Source organism: Semicossyphus pulcher, unplaced genomic scaffold (assembly GCF_022749685.1).
Source record: "Semicossyphus pulcher isolate SPU_LCO1_2020_fin unplaced genomic scaffold, fSemPul1.0.p SCAF_38, whole genome shotgun sequence".
Taxonomy (NCBI): domain Eukaryota; kingdom Metazoa; phylum Chordata; class Actinopteri; order Labriformes; family Labridae; genus Semicossyphus; species Semicossyphus pulcher.
This window is the reverse complement of record NW_027211713.1, coordinates 252,670-269,505: the sequence shown is the minus strand read 5'-3', so window position 1 is coordinate 269,505 and position 16,836 is coordinate 252,670. Positions and strand designations below refer to the sequence as shown.

At 43.0% G+C, this 16,836-nt stretch overlaps 2 protein-coding genes across 5 annotated transcripts; both read left to right on the top strand.

Moving 5' to 3' along the window:
- Positions 1-1,760: 1,760 nt before the first annotated feature.
- kmt5b (lysine methyltransferase 5B) lies at positions 1,761-11,075 on the top strand. Of its 3 annotated transcripts, none has more exons than XM_069679267.1 (10): positions 1,761-1,861; positions 3,758-4,009; positions 4,096-4,243; positions 4,407-4,572; positions 4,662-4,771; positions 4,880-5,046; positions 6,755-6,774; positions 6,881-7,017; positions 7,186-7,385; positions 7,511-11,075. In XM_069679267.1, exons 2-10 carry the CDS (start codon positions 3,847-3,849, stop codon positions 9,025-9,027), a joined length of 2,628 nt encoding a protein of 875 aa, XP_069535368.1. In that variant the 5' UTR covers positions 1,761-1,861; positions 3,758-3,846; the 3' UTR covers positions 9,028-11,075. The 3 variants fall into 3 exon arrangements, with proteins under 3 accessions (XP_069535368.1, XP_069535366.1, XP_069535367.1); XM_069679265.1 differs by having other exon boundaries at positions 7,508-11,075; XM_069679266.1 differs by lacking the exon at positions 1,761-1,861 and adding an exon at positions 2,042-2,195 and having other exon boundaries at positions 7,508-11,075.
- Positions 11,076-12,255: 1,180 nt separating this feature from the next.
- On the top strand, positions 12,256-15,208 carry LOC138606809 (G2/mitotic-specific cyclin-B2-like). 2 transcript variants are annotated; one of them, XM_069679269.1, is made up of 8 exons: positions 12,256-12,385; positions 12,581-12,691; positions 13,301-13,585; positions 13,662-13,820; positions 13,897-14,133; positions 14,303-14,443; positions 14,538-14,648; positions 14,722-15,208. In XM_069679269.1, the coding sequence occupies exons 1-8, from the start codon at positions 12,359-12,361 to the stop codon at positions 14,827-14,829; spliced, it is 1,179 nt and encodes a 392-aa protein (XP_069535370.1). In that variant the 5' UTR covers positions 12,256-12,358; the 3' UTR covers positions 14,830-15,208. The 2 variants fall into 2 exon arrangements, with proteins under 2 accessions (XP_069535370.1, XP_069535369.1); XM_069679268.1 differs by having other exon boundaries at positions 12,578-12,691.
- Positions 15,209-16,836: the final 1,628 nt, after the last annotated feature.

Sequence of the window (16,836 nt, the reverse complement as noted above, 5' to 3'; positions counted from 1 at the left end):
ACACAGACATTGACAGTAAGAAAAATTAGGAATAATTTGTTCATTATCCTCTCATGAGCCAAAGGATTACTTCTGTGATGGTAGGAGGGGTTTTCTTTTGAGGCTCTACAAGAGACGCTGTCCTGTCCATTGAACATACTCAATGCACAAACAACAACACTGAAGTAATAACAACTCACATTATTTGTACAGTACAGATGAATATTAAAAAACGTGACTGGGCAGGCTTCCAGCTCACTCCTTGGTCACAGAGAGGAGCAGGTCAGGGTTTGTTGGGGGAAAAGGTATTTAGGTGGTTTCCATGGCAGTGCTTCCTCACACATGCAGCCCACACGTTGTAAGCCGCTCTGAGGAGGAGGAATATGCAATGAGAGGCGTGTTTCTATGCCCACCAGGTTCAAGCGTCTGTGGCTGTTTCTGGGCAGCACTCCAGGATGCTAAAGTTCCATCAGCTAAGTATCTGTGTTCCTGTAACAATCACCGCTGCAGCACTCCTTTATTGTGTTCAACATGGCTACAGGTCACCGCAAAGGTAAAAATATTTCTAGAAATTAAGCCAGATAAACCTTACAAACTACTTCAATAATAGGAAATACAAAAGTGTTTTCTCTCTTTACAACAGCCCTCCACAAATTCCCTAATTTTTTAATTCACTGTATGAACATGGCAGCCATTTTTCTCTGATGTCACAAGGCTGGAAGCTCAAATGCTGTGATAAACCATGAACAATATTTTTTATACGGACAAACCTAGTAATTTGCATCAAACCTAATAATCTGTACATCATACAATAGCCTCTGTCCTTAGACATGAGCTGTTCTTAAACTGTTCAACATTTACTGCAGGTATTTTTGTTTGAACTGGACACTCACACACCTTTGTTTTATGCATGTACGAGACAACAGAACAACTTTCTTTTGACATATAATCATGCTCGACCTCATCCTGCACACAGTCATGCAGAAAGTGCAGAGAGAACGTTTCTGATCTTGTGTTATTGTTTCTCTCAGAGTTGTTTCTAACACATGCATGGGTGGATTATTGAACAGGCCTGAGCCCCAGAGCCCGTCAGCTGAGGGGGCCCCTAAGCCAGAGCCTCTGTGTGCTACTATCTTTGCAGTTTTTATTCTGTTATAGATAGGCTTCACGGTATAAAGTCAAACTGCAATAACATCTTGACACAGGCATTCATAAACAAAAACTTAATATTATAAAATGTTTTTCAATAATAGTTGGGTATTATCTCAGTAAGTTTTTATCAATGGATAAATCAGTACTGTGCCTGCACTGCCCACATTAACAAGTGATGAGTGAAGAGGAGGGACATCAAAATAAAAATGCAGTAAAAGTCATAGAAATGAGGTTTACTTGTTCTGGCTAGGTCTAACGAGGTTCTGTTAGGAGCAAACCTAGCAGAACCCACTGTTGTCTGCCCACTATCGCTGGATTCTTTAGGAAGCGTAAGGAGGTTTGTTTATGCAGCACTACTTTTGTATACATCCGACAATTACTGGCACAAACTACGGTAACGGATTGTCGACAGCTTTTTTTTTTTAAGCTTCGAAAAGTCGACCACATTGTTCACTTTTTAAATCTTAGACTGTTTATTTCAGTACTGTTTCTCATTTCGGTCCTTACAGATTAGAACGGCTGCGTATTTATGGGAACTATTTTCTCTTGGATGGCTGTGCTTCGCCTTTCTCTCCCTCTCGCCTGTGCTAGGCCGCCATCTTGAATTTTAATGTTAATTTCTAAAAAAAAATGTGTTTCCTGTGATATTTTCGTTGGGGGTGTCGTGCCAAATTTGGATTAGTTTGAAGGAGAAGTGTTTTGTTTCGTGATTGTTTTGCTAAACTACCTTGTGAGTATTTTGTGTTTACTCCGTCTCTGTTGACGAATCAAGACGTTTAACGCGTCCAGCGCGTGAAAATGATCTCGGCTTAACGTTACAGCTCTTTAACTGCTAGCTATCCGGATAAATAACATTAGCTGCTTCGAGACACTGATTATTCACTTAATTCGGTGGCAGCCAAAGATCGTATCTACAAGGGCATCGACACGTAAACTAACTTTTAATTCGCTTACAGTTGATATATTTAGCATGTTAAGCTAGCTAATGGCTTCCACATCAAACAACCCAAGCTAACGCAGTGTATGCTAGCCTGCGTTAGCTGCTGTGCTTCAGAGGTTTGCAGGTAGGTAGCACTACGTTAGCTAAAGTTACTTATTGGGGCATTGAGTAGTTAACTTTCGGCTTTTGTGGTTGAATATTTGAAGTAAACTGTATTGTGTTAACAGGAGAGGTTAACACCATTGGGGTTTTATCGACTGTTTTGGTGACTGTGCTAGCCAGGCTAAGTTAGCATCAGCCCAAGTTAAGTTTGATGCTAGCAGGCTAGCAAAAAGCTAAGAATTGCGTTTATGTCAGATAATCCTACAGGGCGTTATACTAGTGGACAAGTTTAAATATACGTTAGTTATTACGTTTTAGTAGATTTTTTTTGTAATGCTAGTATGCATAATGGAACATTTAAAAGCAGCTTGTGATAAAGAGTGGATGTATTGTTTAACTACTGTGGTTAAATGCCACCACCCCTGCATTATTCTGATCCGGTCTTTGTTGTTGGGTTAACTGTTAATGTTTCTTATGTTCGGGAGATGTTAACTTGTTTTTGGAGCCCGGCGTTTACTGCAGTTAACCGCCGCGGCCGAGCATCTCTCCCTGTGTTCGCCTGTGGTGGTTAGCTTCATGCTAACGAGCTGTATGGGTAGAGAGCCGACAGTTAGCAAACAATGCGTGCTATATTGATAACTCTGATACAATCTCGGCCTCAGCTGTCGGTGTGGCCTTCCGGGTTTCCACAGCTTCTCCTGATCCCCGTGGCGTGTCGTGTTTTATTATGGCTAATGTTAGCCCCTGAGCTAAAAATGCGAAGTGTTTTATGCATCAATTACAACTGAGATGATGCTCTTTGCACGTAGTTGCGCTTTGAAAACATTTCATCTTTCAGAATACAACAGAATATTAAACATTGGATTATATTTTTTTTTCATTAAATTTAAAACGTAAACGTTATGTGACGTCTTCATGCGATTATATGATCCCAACATTTACAATGCTGTATATGTATCGGTGATAGCATCAGAGACGCTACTGTTGCACTTGACTGTAAGCCAGTACAGTACTTTGAAGGAACCAGTAGGCGGCGCTGCAGGATCATTTTACACCTGTTTCCTTGACGCTGCTGTCCTGTGTTTTTAACATTAGAACTATCAAGGCAGTCATTTGACTGTTTTTAAAATGTTGCCAAACGTTGTTGAAATAAAACCTGCTTAAATATAACGCTCTATCTTTTTCAATATGTATATATGTTCTTATACTGTTATCAACATGTCCAAACACAAATCAGTATAGAGTATGTCTGTCTAGAATGGCCATGACAGCCATATTGCCTGCATGCATTATAGACAGTAAGTCATTTCAGCTTAGTTTTTAGTTTGCCCCTTTTTTCCACTCTTGCAATGCATGTCATCACCACCTAGTTGAAATTATTATGCTATTGGAAAGCTAAATCCTAGCTTTAGCCTTGCGCTTAAACCAAGAAGCTGCCTGGCAGTCTTTTCTTGACAGTCTTTGAGCTGCCTGTGCATCCACCTGCCCACTTCCATCCCATTTTGTTTTGTATTTCTTCAATCTGTATAAAGTTATTCATATTTTAGCTGTAGATCTGATGGTTTGTTTCTGCTCTGTTTCCAGGTTTCAAACTTTACACCCCAGTCTTCCCCACACGAGAGTGTTTCTTCATCTCGGAGACTAAATGCAACTGGACCAGGGGGCTTGTGGGCATGAAGTGGCTGGGCGAATCCAAGAACATGGTATTAAATGGCAGACGACACGGAAACAAGTTGACCAGCGAGCAGCCTGTGAGCCAGAGCCAGACCCGCTCACAGCATCCGCAGCGAGCATCCCTGCGCCACAACAGAAACCGAAACCGAAGATGTAGCCGCAGTGAGTTCAGTTTGTATATGTTAATAAACATATAGATTAATCATCAGTGACAAACAGTGACATGAGTCTGTGTTTGGGTTCCGCAGGGTTCAGTGCAGCCAGTCTGGAAGCAGAGAGGCGCTATGTGCCCTCCTCAGGAATGACTGCCAAGGAGCTGTGTGAGAATGATGACCTGACAACCAGCCTCATCCTGGATCCATACCTGGGCTTTCAGACTCATAAAATGAACACCAGGTCAGCAGATTTATGTCAGAGGAACTGATGGATGTGCTGCCTCTTTGCAGTCAATTAAATGGGTTGTTATTGATGAGCATGAGTGTATTGTCCTTAGTGACAGTTGTTTTTTTTCTGGTTTTCTCATTTGTGTTTGACTTGCTTTGTTCAATGTATCTGGCAGATTTCGACCAGTTAAGGGACGACAAGAGGAGCTGAAGGAGGTCATCGAGCGCTTCAAGAAACACGATAACTTGGACAAAGCTTTCAGAGCTCTGACGTCCGGAGACTGGTCCCGAAATCTTTTTCTCCACAAGACGAAAGCTCAAGAAAAGCTCTTCAAACAGCATGTAAAATACATTATCTAAGATCAACCCTGTTTTTCTTCCAGCATCACGGCTGACTAAACAACCAATGACTATATTTGATTTCTGCACAGGTGTTTGTGTACCTGCGGATGTTTGCCACAGACAGCGGGTTTGAGATTCTTCCATGTAATCGATATTCATCAGAGCAAAACGGAGCAAAAATTGTGGCCACAAAAGAATGGTGAGGACACAGAACCACTCGTTTCTACAAGTCGTTAAATCCACCGACTGAATTCATTTCTCTGTACTGACTTTATCAATGCTCAAATTTTCTTGTATTGTTTTACAGGAAAAGAAATGATAAGATCGAGTACCTGGTCGGCTGCATCGCTGAGCTTTCAGAGAGCGAGGAGAACATGCTGCTGCGGCACGGCGAGAACGACTTCAGCGTCATGTATTCAACCCGAAAGAACTGTGCGCAGCTCTGGCTTGGGCCGGCTGCGTTCATCAATCACGGTATTGGTTGTTATAGTCTCTTATGATTGAGTGTCACTAATACTTAAACAGCATATTGAGATGCCTTAAAGCCCCTGGAAACCCAAATCCACAAAATCCTTCTCACTATGCAGTTTAAAGTCTTATGTACACACTTGTAAGCATGTTACAAGTTTTAGAAATGACTTTTAATCCAAACTTTGTTAACTTCCCTGACGCTGGGCTTAAATTGGGCGTGGTCAGTGAAGATATTTTTGTCGTCATAAATTTTCTCGAACCAATTCTGAAATAATCAACAGCAGTTGCCCCGCCCTCACAGGTGCAATAACACTTCTGGGCTCGCGATCAACCCCTCTCTCTGAGTCTGCGCTAACTCGTGTCCACACACCTTGAACATCTCTGCACATACCTGTTGCAGTTACCTACCTAACGATCGCCTTTTTTCCCCTTCATGCCTGTGTGTGCTGTCCCCGGGTGCACATCCACCATCTCAGATGACAACGTGTCATTCTTTATTTTCTAAATGTGGCGGACTTGGAGAAGCAGCAGTGTTTCCGCCACATACATTTAGTGAACTGTTGCAGCCGCTGCTTCAGAGGTTGTAAATGAACGACTCTTTGGAGATTTCCGCTTCAAATCAACGATCGTCCATCCTTTCCTCACTGAGTAAAACCACTGAAACAGTGAACTCGTGTTGTCTTGGCAACCACATAAACAACAGCGGAACCAGTTTACTTCTTACTTCCGCTCCGCATCGCTGACATCGGCATACATACTCAGTTCTAACACGCAGTGTAAACAATCCACGTGCCCATATCAGCTGTGCGCTCAGTATCAAACTTTCAGCTCCCTGGTGATCTCCCTCCAGCGAGCTGCACAATATCATACTGAAATGAGGAGATATTGTCTGTCTAACTCCGCACGTCCCGACTGTAAACTCATTGATTGTCGCGCTTTATAAAGCTTATAAAAAGTGATGTCATTTGGGGGGGGTTGAGCGGGGCCAGTAGTGGTGCAGGGAGTGGAGGTGCAGGTGTGTTGGGGGACTGAAGCAAAGTGATCAGGTTAAACTAGTTTGTGAATTAAAACTTAATGAGGTGAAGAAGAGAGAACAATTAAAGTGTGGAAGTCAGAAATAACCATCTAGAAAGAGGGTCAGTCTACATGTGACGTGCTCCTCACAGAAATCATTGATATATGAGATTGAAATCAATTAATTACAAAGCCTGTAATTAATTAGATTCATTTTTTTAATCACCTGACAGCAATAGTTTTGATATGATGTGCACATGCGCACATACCTGGGTGGTACAACACCCTCTACCCTGCTGCTGAAAGTCCTAGAGGAAACACTGCTTTCCCATGCGCCATTGTTGTGTTGACAGTTGCCATGAGAACTCGGACAGGCGGACCCCGGCAGGTGTCAATCAACACGGGAGCTGCCACGCCTACACAGTCCTGAGAAATTGTCTGCACAGCCAAACGAGCTGTTTTTCAAGAAGATTTTCTCGATGTTCTGAACGTTTATTATCGCTCAGATTTTTGTGGATGCTTTATGACACACTCAGCTCTGATATCATAAATGCATTTTTGCTATTTCAAGCTGAGTTTCCAGGGGCTTTAATATCGGGAAAGGTTTTCCTGTAAATAATACAACAGTATTTGAAATCTGTTTTAAATTCTTTATAAGGACACTAACCTCATTGTCCTTTTTTGTCCCTTTTTTCAGATTGTCGGCCAAACTGCAAGGTGAGTTAGTTACTTCTCAGTTTAAAGTTAATAGTAAGATAAATAGTAAGGATCATAAAAGTAAATCGTAAATAAAACACAATTTAATCATGTTTTTTGTGTGTAGTTTGTATCGACAGGACGGGACACGGCCTGTGTGAAGGTTCTGAGGGACATTGAACCAGGAGAGGAAATCTCCTGTTATTATGGAGATGGATTTTTTGGGGAAAACAATGAATTTTGTGAATGCTACACATGTGAACGGTGAGTGTTATGGTTTATATATACTTGGTGCCATCAGTGCTGCAGGTGTTAAACAAATACATGAAAATATTATAACTTGAAGGCAAAGCTAAATTATTACTGACAACCATTTCCCCACTTAAGTTCTCATTGACGTTTCTTCTGTTCATTAATCTGGTTGTTGTTTAGACGAGGCACCGGTGCTTTCAAATCCAAAGCTGGGCTGCCGGTGGAAGTTCCGGTGATCAACAGCAAGTACGGGTTACGTGAGACGGACAAGCGTCTCAACAGGCTGAAGAAGCTCGGGGAGGGAAACCGGAGCTCAGACAGTCACTCTGTGGGCTCCCACACCGACGTAGACTCTCAGGAAATGCCAAAAACACATCAATGTAAGACATAAAAACTTTGCCAGTCTCATCACACCGTTCCAACAGTTACTGTATGGGGTTAAAAAAAACTGAAAAAAACTCGTGAATATTTAATGTGCAGCTTTTTTGACTTTTTTTCCCAGCAGCTGCCAGAAAAAGAACTTCATCATCCTCCTCTGGCCTGAAGTATAAAAACAGGACTCAATCCAGACAGACTTTGTCCAGAGCCCTAACTACCTCATGTTCCAAACAAGGTCGTGTAAACAATAACAGGGTACCAAAGAGACTAAAATCCCAATCCAAGCCTTCACTAAGTAAAGTCCAGTTGCGGAGTCGCAGACGGGGGGCGGAGCCTAAGGCGTTGGCCAAAGGGGAGACTCTTCAGCTGGGTCTCAGGGACTCGAAGGTGTCACTGTGTAAAAGTGTCACCGTGAAGAAGGAGAAGGACGGACAGGAGCTGGTGCAGCAGACACTCGGCCAGCGCGGCTGCCTCACCCGGCACGCTGCAAAGGAAAACGGTAATCTATCGCATGTGCAGAGCAGCGAGGGCAGCCAGTGCTCCACGTACAGAACTCGCAGGTCCACAAGGACCCTCATTAAAGCCCAGGAAACGGCAGGGGGCGTTAAACTGGAGCCCAGTGCGATGGACGGCCTGAGCCCGGTTCCTGGTGGAGTGGTCATTAAAACAGAGCCGGCTGACATGGAGGAGTACCTCCGCCATGGTGTCGCACTGGAGCAGCCTACGCTAGACTCTGGTTATTCCAGAAGAGGCTCGTGCAGGCGGAAACGTCTGACACAGCTTGGGACCGAGCGGACGATTAAATGTGAGGACTCCTATGACGAGCCGTTCATGCCAGTGGCTGCTGGCCATGCCCCTAACTTCTCAGACTGTGGAAATGTGCTGCTGAGCTTCGCCGACAGACACAGGGACTACAACGGGGTCGCAAACGGCAGCAAATCTCTCCGCAGGGACAAAGGTAAGAGTGGCTGCAGATCACAGGACAAGGGGAAGAAGAAGCGACGGATCACACGATACGACGCTCAGCTGATCCTGGAGAACAACACGGGAATCCCCAAATTGACACTCCGCCGGCGGAGGGACAGCAGCAGCAGCAAGACCAACGACACCAACGACCCCATCGGCTCCTCTAACCTCTCTGCCTCCGCCGTCAACTCGGCTTCTTCCAGTAAAATCAGCATCAAGTTCAGCAAGGACCACGACAAGGACAAAGGCAGCTCGTACATCGCCAAGCTGAATAACGGCTTCGCGCCCAGCGTGCACAGTAACTCCACCAAGCTGAAGATCCAGCTGAAGAGGGAGGACGACGCACGCCGGCTTTCGCAGACTAACGGGGACCTGGCTCAGAGTCTGGAGGCCAGGAACGGGGGACATCGGACCCAAAAGGTCCTGCCAGACCCTTCATCTGAAGAGGACGACGAGGAAGGGGAGGAGCAGGAGGAAGAGGAGGAGGAAGATGAGGAGGAGGAGGATGACGATGACGATGACGATGATGATGATGACTACTTCGACAATGAGTTCGAAGACGATTTCATTCCACTTCCTCCAGCGAAGCGTCTCCGGCTCATCGTGGGCAAAGACTCGATAGACATCGATATCTCCTCCAGGAGGAGAGAGGATCAGTCTCTGAGGCTCAATGCATAAGCTGTGGAGCTCATCACTCCAGCTCTCCTGTAAATAAAGATGACTCACTGATCAACTGTGTGTTGATGTAAAAGAAGTACAGTAATTTAAAACAAAAAATTGCTGAAATTGAGAGATCCTGAATGAACGTTACTCGAGGGAGCTGTTGACCTGAAACAAATGTCTGTTTTTCACCTCAGTTAAATAAAAAATTAGGTTTCAAAATTTAAAATTTCATCTAGGCAGCAAAAACGTCCCGATCCATTTATCTGGTAACATTTGAGATCTAAACAGTTATTGGTCCTCTTCTCTTCTCTGAATAATCTGACCGCGTACTGGAGAAGAATGAGTTTGTTTCAGGGTCAACGCCTCCTTTCAGTGAATGCACTTGTTATATTCATAATGGACATGGATATTGTAGAAAGTGTACAGTATGGTGACTATCCTCTCTGTCTCATAGGCAGGTTTTTATTGAACAGATTTTTTTTGTCTCATAGTTTGTAATTTTTGTGTGACAAACCACGCTGAACGCACAGAGTGGTGTGGTTGGTCCAGAGGCATTATTAGTCAGACAAATTAGTCATTTGGATTCAGGTGCCATGTTCTCATTATCACAGCGGCTTTCTGCTAAAGAGCCACTTGAGTTTCACTAATTCATTATTTACTGTGTAAGTTAATCATGTGTCTCTGAGTTCAATCATGTTTAAGTCTGTGCCATCATGTTTTCACTCGTTGAAGCAGAAAGTTTGATGTGTTTTATGGATTTAACGTGCACCAACCGAAATGTTCGCAGCAACAAGATGCATGTAGAGCCACGGTGTTTGTTATCTGCCTGCTGTTGTCTAACAGTGACAACATCAATAATGGTCTTTTTTTTACAGTGAATGAACTCCCTGCAGTTTATGTAAATAAATAAGTTAATTAAGCTGCAGAATTCCACAAAATAAAAGCACACAAAGTTTTATAATCAGTTCAGTAGAGTCAGAAGTCACAGAGGACAAATGGACCAGTGTTTGTTTTTGTGTTAGGAGCTTCTGTGTAATGGAAACATGGCACACATCAACCCTTTGAAAACCACCAAATCCATTCATTAAGGCTACCTAAATGCTTTGTATTATCAAAGTAATGTACAGAAAGACTGGCTTTGCCCCTCAGCTCATTAATTTGCTCACTTTTTATTTACATATTCTGATTTTTGGAATCACGTAACAAACATTCATCGACACTAGAGTTTGTCTGAAATATTCTCACAAGCTTACAATCATGTCTTCTTTTCTATATGGTGCTAATTTTATTTCCTCACCTCCTGTTTGAGTTTATTTCTTGTGTAATTTATTGTTAGATGGCAGCAGCATTCACTAAAACAGACCCAAACTCTGTACAAATATATATTTTATCATCTAAAGCCTACATAATGTTTTCTTTCCAGGTGCTCACACACTTTGAGTTTTTGTTATTTTGCAAAAATCATAAAACATTTCCGTGTCTCACAGCTTTAGGTGCCTTAACAAAGAGCTTTTTCACACATCTAGACCAAATTTGTTGCGAATCAATGAAGATGTAAAATGCTAAACCATCTGCCCCTCTTTAAGTAATCCGTCAGTCCTTCTGTATATTATTTTATTCTTGATTTATAGAAGTAAAAGAACTGTCCAACAGTTTAAGGGATCAACTGAGACTGAATGTTAACCCACTTCTCCTGTGTTAGTATGTACTGTTCATATCACCAGCAGCTAATCGCCGTTCTGACCCTGGCTCAGTCTGTCCTCCCCCCTCGTCGGACGTCTCCATCCTACACTGTAAACTGTTCCAGGTGTAACGTCTGTGTGCTCTTTGTCCAATAGACAGCTGTCAAGATTCCCAAATGATTCAAAAAGTTAAAAAAAACTAAAAAACAAAACAAATGTGAATAGTTTGCGGACATTTTAGCGTGTTGCGTGGGTAGTGGGACACATGTAAAGAGAATTAAAACTGGGCAGTGCATATATTGTCCAATATGTAAATCATTTGAACACATCTTGTACTTATTTAACAGTTTTGAATACTTGAAGACTATATAAAGTTTCTTTGTGACTCTTGTTTCCTGAGCCTGTTTTAAGGTCAGTTGTTGAAGTCAAGTTAAACTTTCTAATGTTTCTGTCTTCATTAATTTAACTTTAGTTTTTTACTTCTTTACTGAGGAAGTGTTTACACAGCTTTGGGTATTTATATTTTACTGAGGTTTTCTTTCCTTCACCTTAAAACGGCACCAATCAGCAGTTACGATAGTGGTAACTGTGTAATGGGGAATGGGTTACCTGCACATTCATTCTACAGCTTTACAGAGTCCTTTAGTGTGTGTCGTCTTGTTTTGGTTTGTGGCTCTCAAATTCAAAGTTTTTATTGCGTCATCTGTGTTTTTTCCAGGCACAGTGGGCAGCTTAGATAAACAGACCGTACACGACATGCCCGGCTACAAACCAGCACAAATACACGTTATTGACAGCAGTGGTTTATCTTTCAAGATCATCCTTGCACAGATGTTTACACATTTCATGGCCAGACTTCGCACAACTTTTTTATACGTACAAGCTCTTTGTTACAACACCAGGCAGACTATGGAAATGCTGCAATTAAATAATACTTTTTGTCCCTTACAAAGATAGTTAAATCTTTCTTATTGTTTTATCAAAGTTAAGAGACAGTGAAATCAGCAGCCGTGTAGAAAGTAAATTCAGAGCTAAGTAAAAACACCCAGCTCTAAAGATCCAAACATATAGACAGTTTCTGTGTGTTAGCTCCTGGCTCCAGCCAACAGGAGCTAGCTAACTATGCTAACACTGACTCTTTACCTTGAGTAATGATCAAGGCTCATTAGCCGGCCTAGCTAGTAAGACCCACTAAACTGAGCATAAAAGCTAAATAGTTTTTTTCAGTGTTTGTATACTGTGTGTTGAAGGATGAGACTTTTGGCTGAATACATTATTATTATTTCAATAATACTACTGAAATAATTATTTTTACATGTTTAGTTTAGTTTATCCTATTTAACAAATTTGGGTCATTCACATTTATATTTTTCAAAAAATATTATAGTATGTTTGTTTTCATATTGTCATAGTAACAAAAAATGCAGTTAGACTTTGATTTCATTTTTAAATATCAGACTTTTACCTTTGACCTCATCTCGTTAGCCAATCAGAAGCGTCCTTTCAAAGCCGCAACCAATCAGATTTGACGGAGCGCTATTTGAAAGCTGCTTGTCCTTGTTGTTTACCTGCCGAACTCGGTGTTCACGGAGCTTATCTGTACAGTTTTCTGCGTGCCGCTGAAGAAAAGTCCCAGTTTGTCCTCTTTGCTTCCAACGTTAAATATGTCCTCTGTGGAAGCTCGTGCTGCGGTGAGTTTAACTGACGTATTTCGCTGTTTTAGTTGCTGCAGTTGTCAGTGTAGCAGCTGTTATTAGCTTCACGAGCTAGCATCGTTAGCTGCTCCCGGTTAGCTCTTTGGTCGATTCTGCTTTAGTAATGCAACTTTCAAAGACATTTTACAGCTCTTCTTAATTTATGTGGAATGCGTCCTTCTCTTCCAGCAGCTCCTGGCCGCAGAGAACCCGGTGAAGATGGTTAAAAGCACCGCAGCAGGGCTGAGGAGAGCTGCTCTGGGGGAGATCACCAACTTTCCTGGAGCAGTAGTCAACACAAAGGTAACATGATGGAGAAACGACTTGTGGTTCAGTAACTGGTCCTCACGTTGTTCTATTTATCTTCGTATTCTGTGTTGTGTTTCACTTGTAATTTACACTGTAGATGGTAATTTCAGATACACGTGCTGCTTATATGGCTAAAGGTTTATGGACACCCATGTCCACTGAGCCAGACTCTTTGGGAAGAATAGTTGAGGCTTTTGTAGCATCAGATAAATACCCATCTTTTACCCATCATGGGAATATTTGCAACCAACATGTGTTCTATAGTTCTTTATTTATGTGCATAAAAGACAAAAACAAGGGAAATATACATTACAACTAAACAGGACAGGTGAAAAACCCTGAAGACTTTTACCTGATATGAAGGTAAAACAAAATGCTTGCTACACATTTGTGTCTAAAAGTGGGAAGGGAAGACTATTTACAAACAAGGAACCACTTTTTTACACTGCAATCACTTTATTTACACACTAACATGCATGTGAGTAATATGTGACAGTTGACATGCATCTTGCCACATGGTGTGCACTTCAATCCTGCTGTAGTTTGACAACCTTTGCAGCTTAAAACTCAGACTTTGCTCTAAACTTGCATTTTTTCCTCCAGAAAACGGGACGAGCCAAAGCATCATCCAAACCATCTTGTGCCCAAAAAGCCAAACCCCCGTCGGTCCAGGTGGTGCCTCCAGTAGTCCAGGTGCCAGCACCTGCAGACCCCCTCCCCCGAGTCTCAGAGGAGTCAGCTGACGTGTCCATGAAGGAGGAGGAGCTGTGCCAGGCGTTCTCTGACGCGCTGCTCGCTGTGCAGGATGTAGACGAGGAGGACGCAGACCTGCCGCAGCTCTGCTCGGAATACGTCAAAGATATCTACAAGTATCTGCACGTCCTGGAGGTGATTATCCCCCGATCGGCTGAACTCTCTGCTCTCACCTGCATCTTTTTTTAATAACATCACTGTCTTTCCACAGGTGCAGCAGGCTGTACGAGCAAACTACATGCAGGGTTATGAGATCACTGAACGCATGCGAGCTCTGCTGATCGACTGGCTGGTCCAGGTTCACTCCAGGTTCCAGCTGCTGCAGGAGACTCTGTACCTCACAGTGGCCATCCTGGACCGTTTTCTCCAGGTAACAACTGTCTCAAAGCTCTCTTTGTCTTTTCATGTGAGCAGAGCATAGACCTTTACTCCCTGCTGTGCTGCAGCTCCAGCCGGTCTCTCGCAGGAAGCTGCAGCTGGTCGGTGTCACCGCCATGCTGGTGGCCTGTAAATACGAGGAGATGTACGCTCCGGAGGTGGGAGACTTCGCCTACATCACAGACAACGCCTTCACCAAGTCTCAGATTCTGGAGATGGAGCAGCTGGTTCTGAGGAGCCTCAACTTCCAGCTGGGACGTCCTCTTCCACTGCACTTCCTCAGACGAGCCTCCAAAGTGGCTAACGTGAGTTTCTACATGACTTTCTCACAGCAAAGTAGTGTCGCTCGTGTTCGATAATAAGCTGTGAAGGCAACATTCAGGACTGATCAGCCACATTGTAACATTGCTTTTCTTTAGTGATGAGGATTTGTAACAGTCTTCAGGTTCTCAGTGTTCTGCATGTTTGTGTCAGTCTGATGTAGAGCGACACACGCTGGCCAAATATCTGATGGAGCTGACCCTCATCGACTACGACATGGTTCACTATCGGCCCTCTGAGATCGCTGCTGCCTCGCTGTGTCTGTCCCAGCTGCTGCTGGACGGGCTGCCCTGGGTGAGTTTGCTCGAACTACAACGACGGGTTTAAAGGTGAAATCTGCGTCCTTGCGGTTTCAGTGAAGTTTTAACTGTTGGTTCTTTGTTTTCAGTCTCCCACGCAGCAGCACTACTCCTCGTACGACGAGGCTCACCTGAAGCCCATCATGCAGCACATCGCCAAGAACGTCGTGACGGTGAACGACGGGAAGACAAAGTTCCAGGTGACTTTAGACCCAGAAGCACAAAGTCTTTATATTTTCACTTTAAACTAAGCTCTTATTTGTTCCTCTGCAGGCCGTGAAGAACAAATACTCGAGCAGCAAACTGATGAAGATCAGCCTCCTCCCTCAGCTGAAGTCGTCCATCATCCAGAACATGGCGACCGCTCTGCTCAAACCCTGAACTTTGACCCCTGAGGACGTTTCACTCGCACTTTATTTTAGATCATCGACCTGTGGAGAAGCTTCACTAGTTTTTAATAAAATGTTTTTATAATTTTTCATCCAAGCTTCGTGGTTTGTTCTGAAATTTGGGCACTTAATGATTTCTGTTGAGTCTGATTTTTCCAGAAATCTTTGCGGTACAACTTTTACTGCACCTGTCAATCACTCCTGAGCTGCTTCCCAAAGCGTCTTTTTGAACTGTCTTTCTTTGCCCTCTGGACTGTACCATATATTTAAAGCCAAGGGGTTTTGGAAATCTGTAGCTTTTTACTGACTTAAATGTTTTACCTGTTTGAAGTGCCTTGTTGTGTTCTCCTGGTTTTATGTGGTCATACAGGTCCTATCATGTGTTTCATATTGTGCATCATGCACATGCAGTATGTGTCAAACATTTCATGGATGTTTATCTTTAATAAATTTCAGTTTTGTGTTTAAATACAAAAACCAGCTTTCGCAAATGTTGTTTGAGCGTCTGTGCCGGATGATGTTTACTTCCAGTTACTGTTACGGATCTCAACACGACGGTTTGTCTGTCTGAAGTTTGGGGAACAGAAATGTTCATGTAAAGGCTCTTATTGGTACTTGCATATGTAGTGAGCAACAGATTTAATAACCTGCTCGTACATTATTACATTAATCAGGCAGCTTTTTAAATCCATTTGATTAACTCCATAGACTGTATTAAAGATGGCTGACATAACAGGTCAAACCCTCTCTATCGCCCCCTGCTGACTGGCTGCAGTATAGCTCATAAAGCCCGCCTCCTCCATGTTAACAGATGGGACATGAGTCAAACTATAAAATCTAAATACACGTCAAAGACATTTTTCTCAAACATGGTTTCTGTCATAGTTTATTTGATGCGATAAAAAGGGGGTGTGACCTCATGATTGACAGCTCTGTTGACAAGTACATTTTCAGTGGAGGACTCTAACGCGAAAGTGTTTACAGTCTGTTTGTTGTGCTTTTGGTTAAATAAAAGTTTGAATACTTCATCACTTCTGTTCTTCAAAAATCAAATTGAAAAACTTTGTAAAAAATAGTTTTTCCCTTTTGAGTGAAGCATCTGAGCGATTCTTCTGACCCTGCCGTGACCTCTGACCTCTGACGTCTCTTCTTGTGCAGCAGAATTAAAGAGATGAGGTCACTGTGCTGCGATGTGATCGCAGAGAGGAGAAGTCATTGCTGAGTGTGTGAGGTCAGCCTCAGCTCACACTGTGTCATTACTCCTGAGCGGCACTCTTATAAACCCACACATCCACACAGAAAGTGCTCGTTCAGGCCGTCGCCTCGTTCACGCCTGCAGCGTCACACTCACGCTTGGCTGTGTCTGAGCACGACTGTACCCAGCTACATAATTACTCCATTTACAGCCTCACACACACTCACACGCCGGGCTGACTGTGTGGGAGAGTGAGGGGGAGCATTGTACTCCTCAGACCGACCCTGACTTCACCACCACCACCTCCCTCCTCCTCCTCCTCCTCCTCCTCTTCGGCCTCGTCCTCTCTGATATCTGCAAACCTCAGACTCGTATGGAGGCTGTTGGATTCATTGTTACACATTGTACAATTATTTGACATTTGTTTATTTGTTGCTGTTTGGTTTAATACTTGTGATAAGGTGTGATAATATTGATACTATTCTTAGAATATTTGAGTATTTATTAAAGCTTTTATTTTGAAAGAACCAGCCGGGGGTATGTTTGTTTGTTTGTTTGTTGTTGTTGTTTTTTACCAGGGTTAGGGACGAGAAAACCGAAAGTTTGCAGAAAAACCTTTGTAAACTTTATTCTGGCCTGGACAGTTGCATGTTTCGGTCCTGCATCAGACCGCCTCAGTGCTCCGTTTGATTTTTATAAGTTGATATAAAAAAGTGTTTTTACAGGAGTGTACGTACCTGAGCTTCTCCACGGTTCCTTAGCTCAGTATCGTACTCTGTCTCACAGCAGGTAGTGATGTTTCTG

Coding starts and splice junctions, on each gene's coding strand:
- kmt5b (XM_069679265.1), top strand. CDS start 3,847: ATGAAGTGGCTGGGCGAATCCAAGAACATGGTATTAAATGGCAGACGA. Junction 6,775..6,880: donor ATTGTCGGCCAAACTGCAAG/GTGAGTTAGTTA, acceptor TTTTGTGTGTAG/TTTGTATCGACAGGACGGGA. Junction 7,386..7,507: donor AATGCCAAAAACACATCAAT/GTAAGACATAAA, acceptor TTTTTTTCCCAG/CAGCTGCCAGAAAAAGAACT.
- LOC138606809 (XM_069679268.1), top strand. CDS start 12,359: ATGTCCTCTGTGGAAGCTCGTGCTGCG. Junction 14,134..14,302: donor GAGCCTCCAAAGTGGCTAAC/GTGAGTTTCTAC, acceptor TGTTTGTGTCAG/TCTGATGTAGAGCGACACAC. Junction 14,444..14,537: donor TGCTGGACGGGCTGCCCTGG/GTGAGTTTGCTC, acceptor CTTTGTTTTCAG/TCTCCCACGCAGCAGCACTA.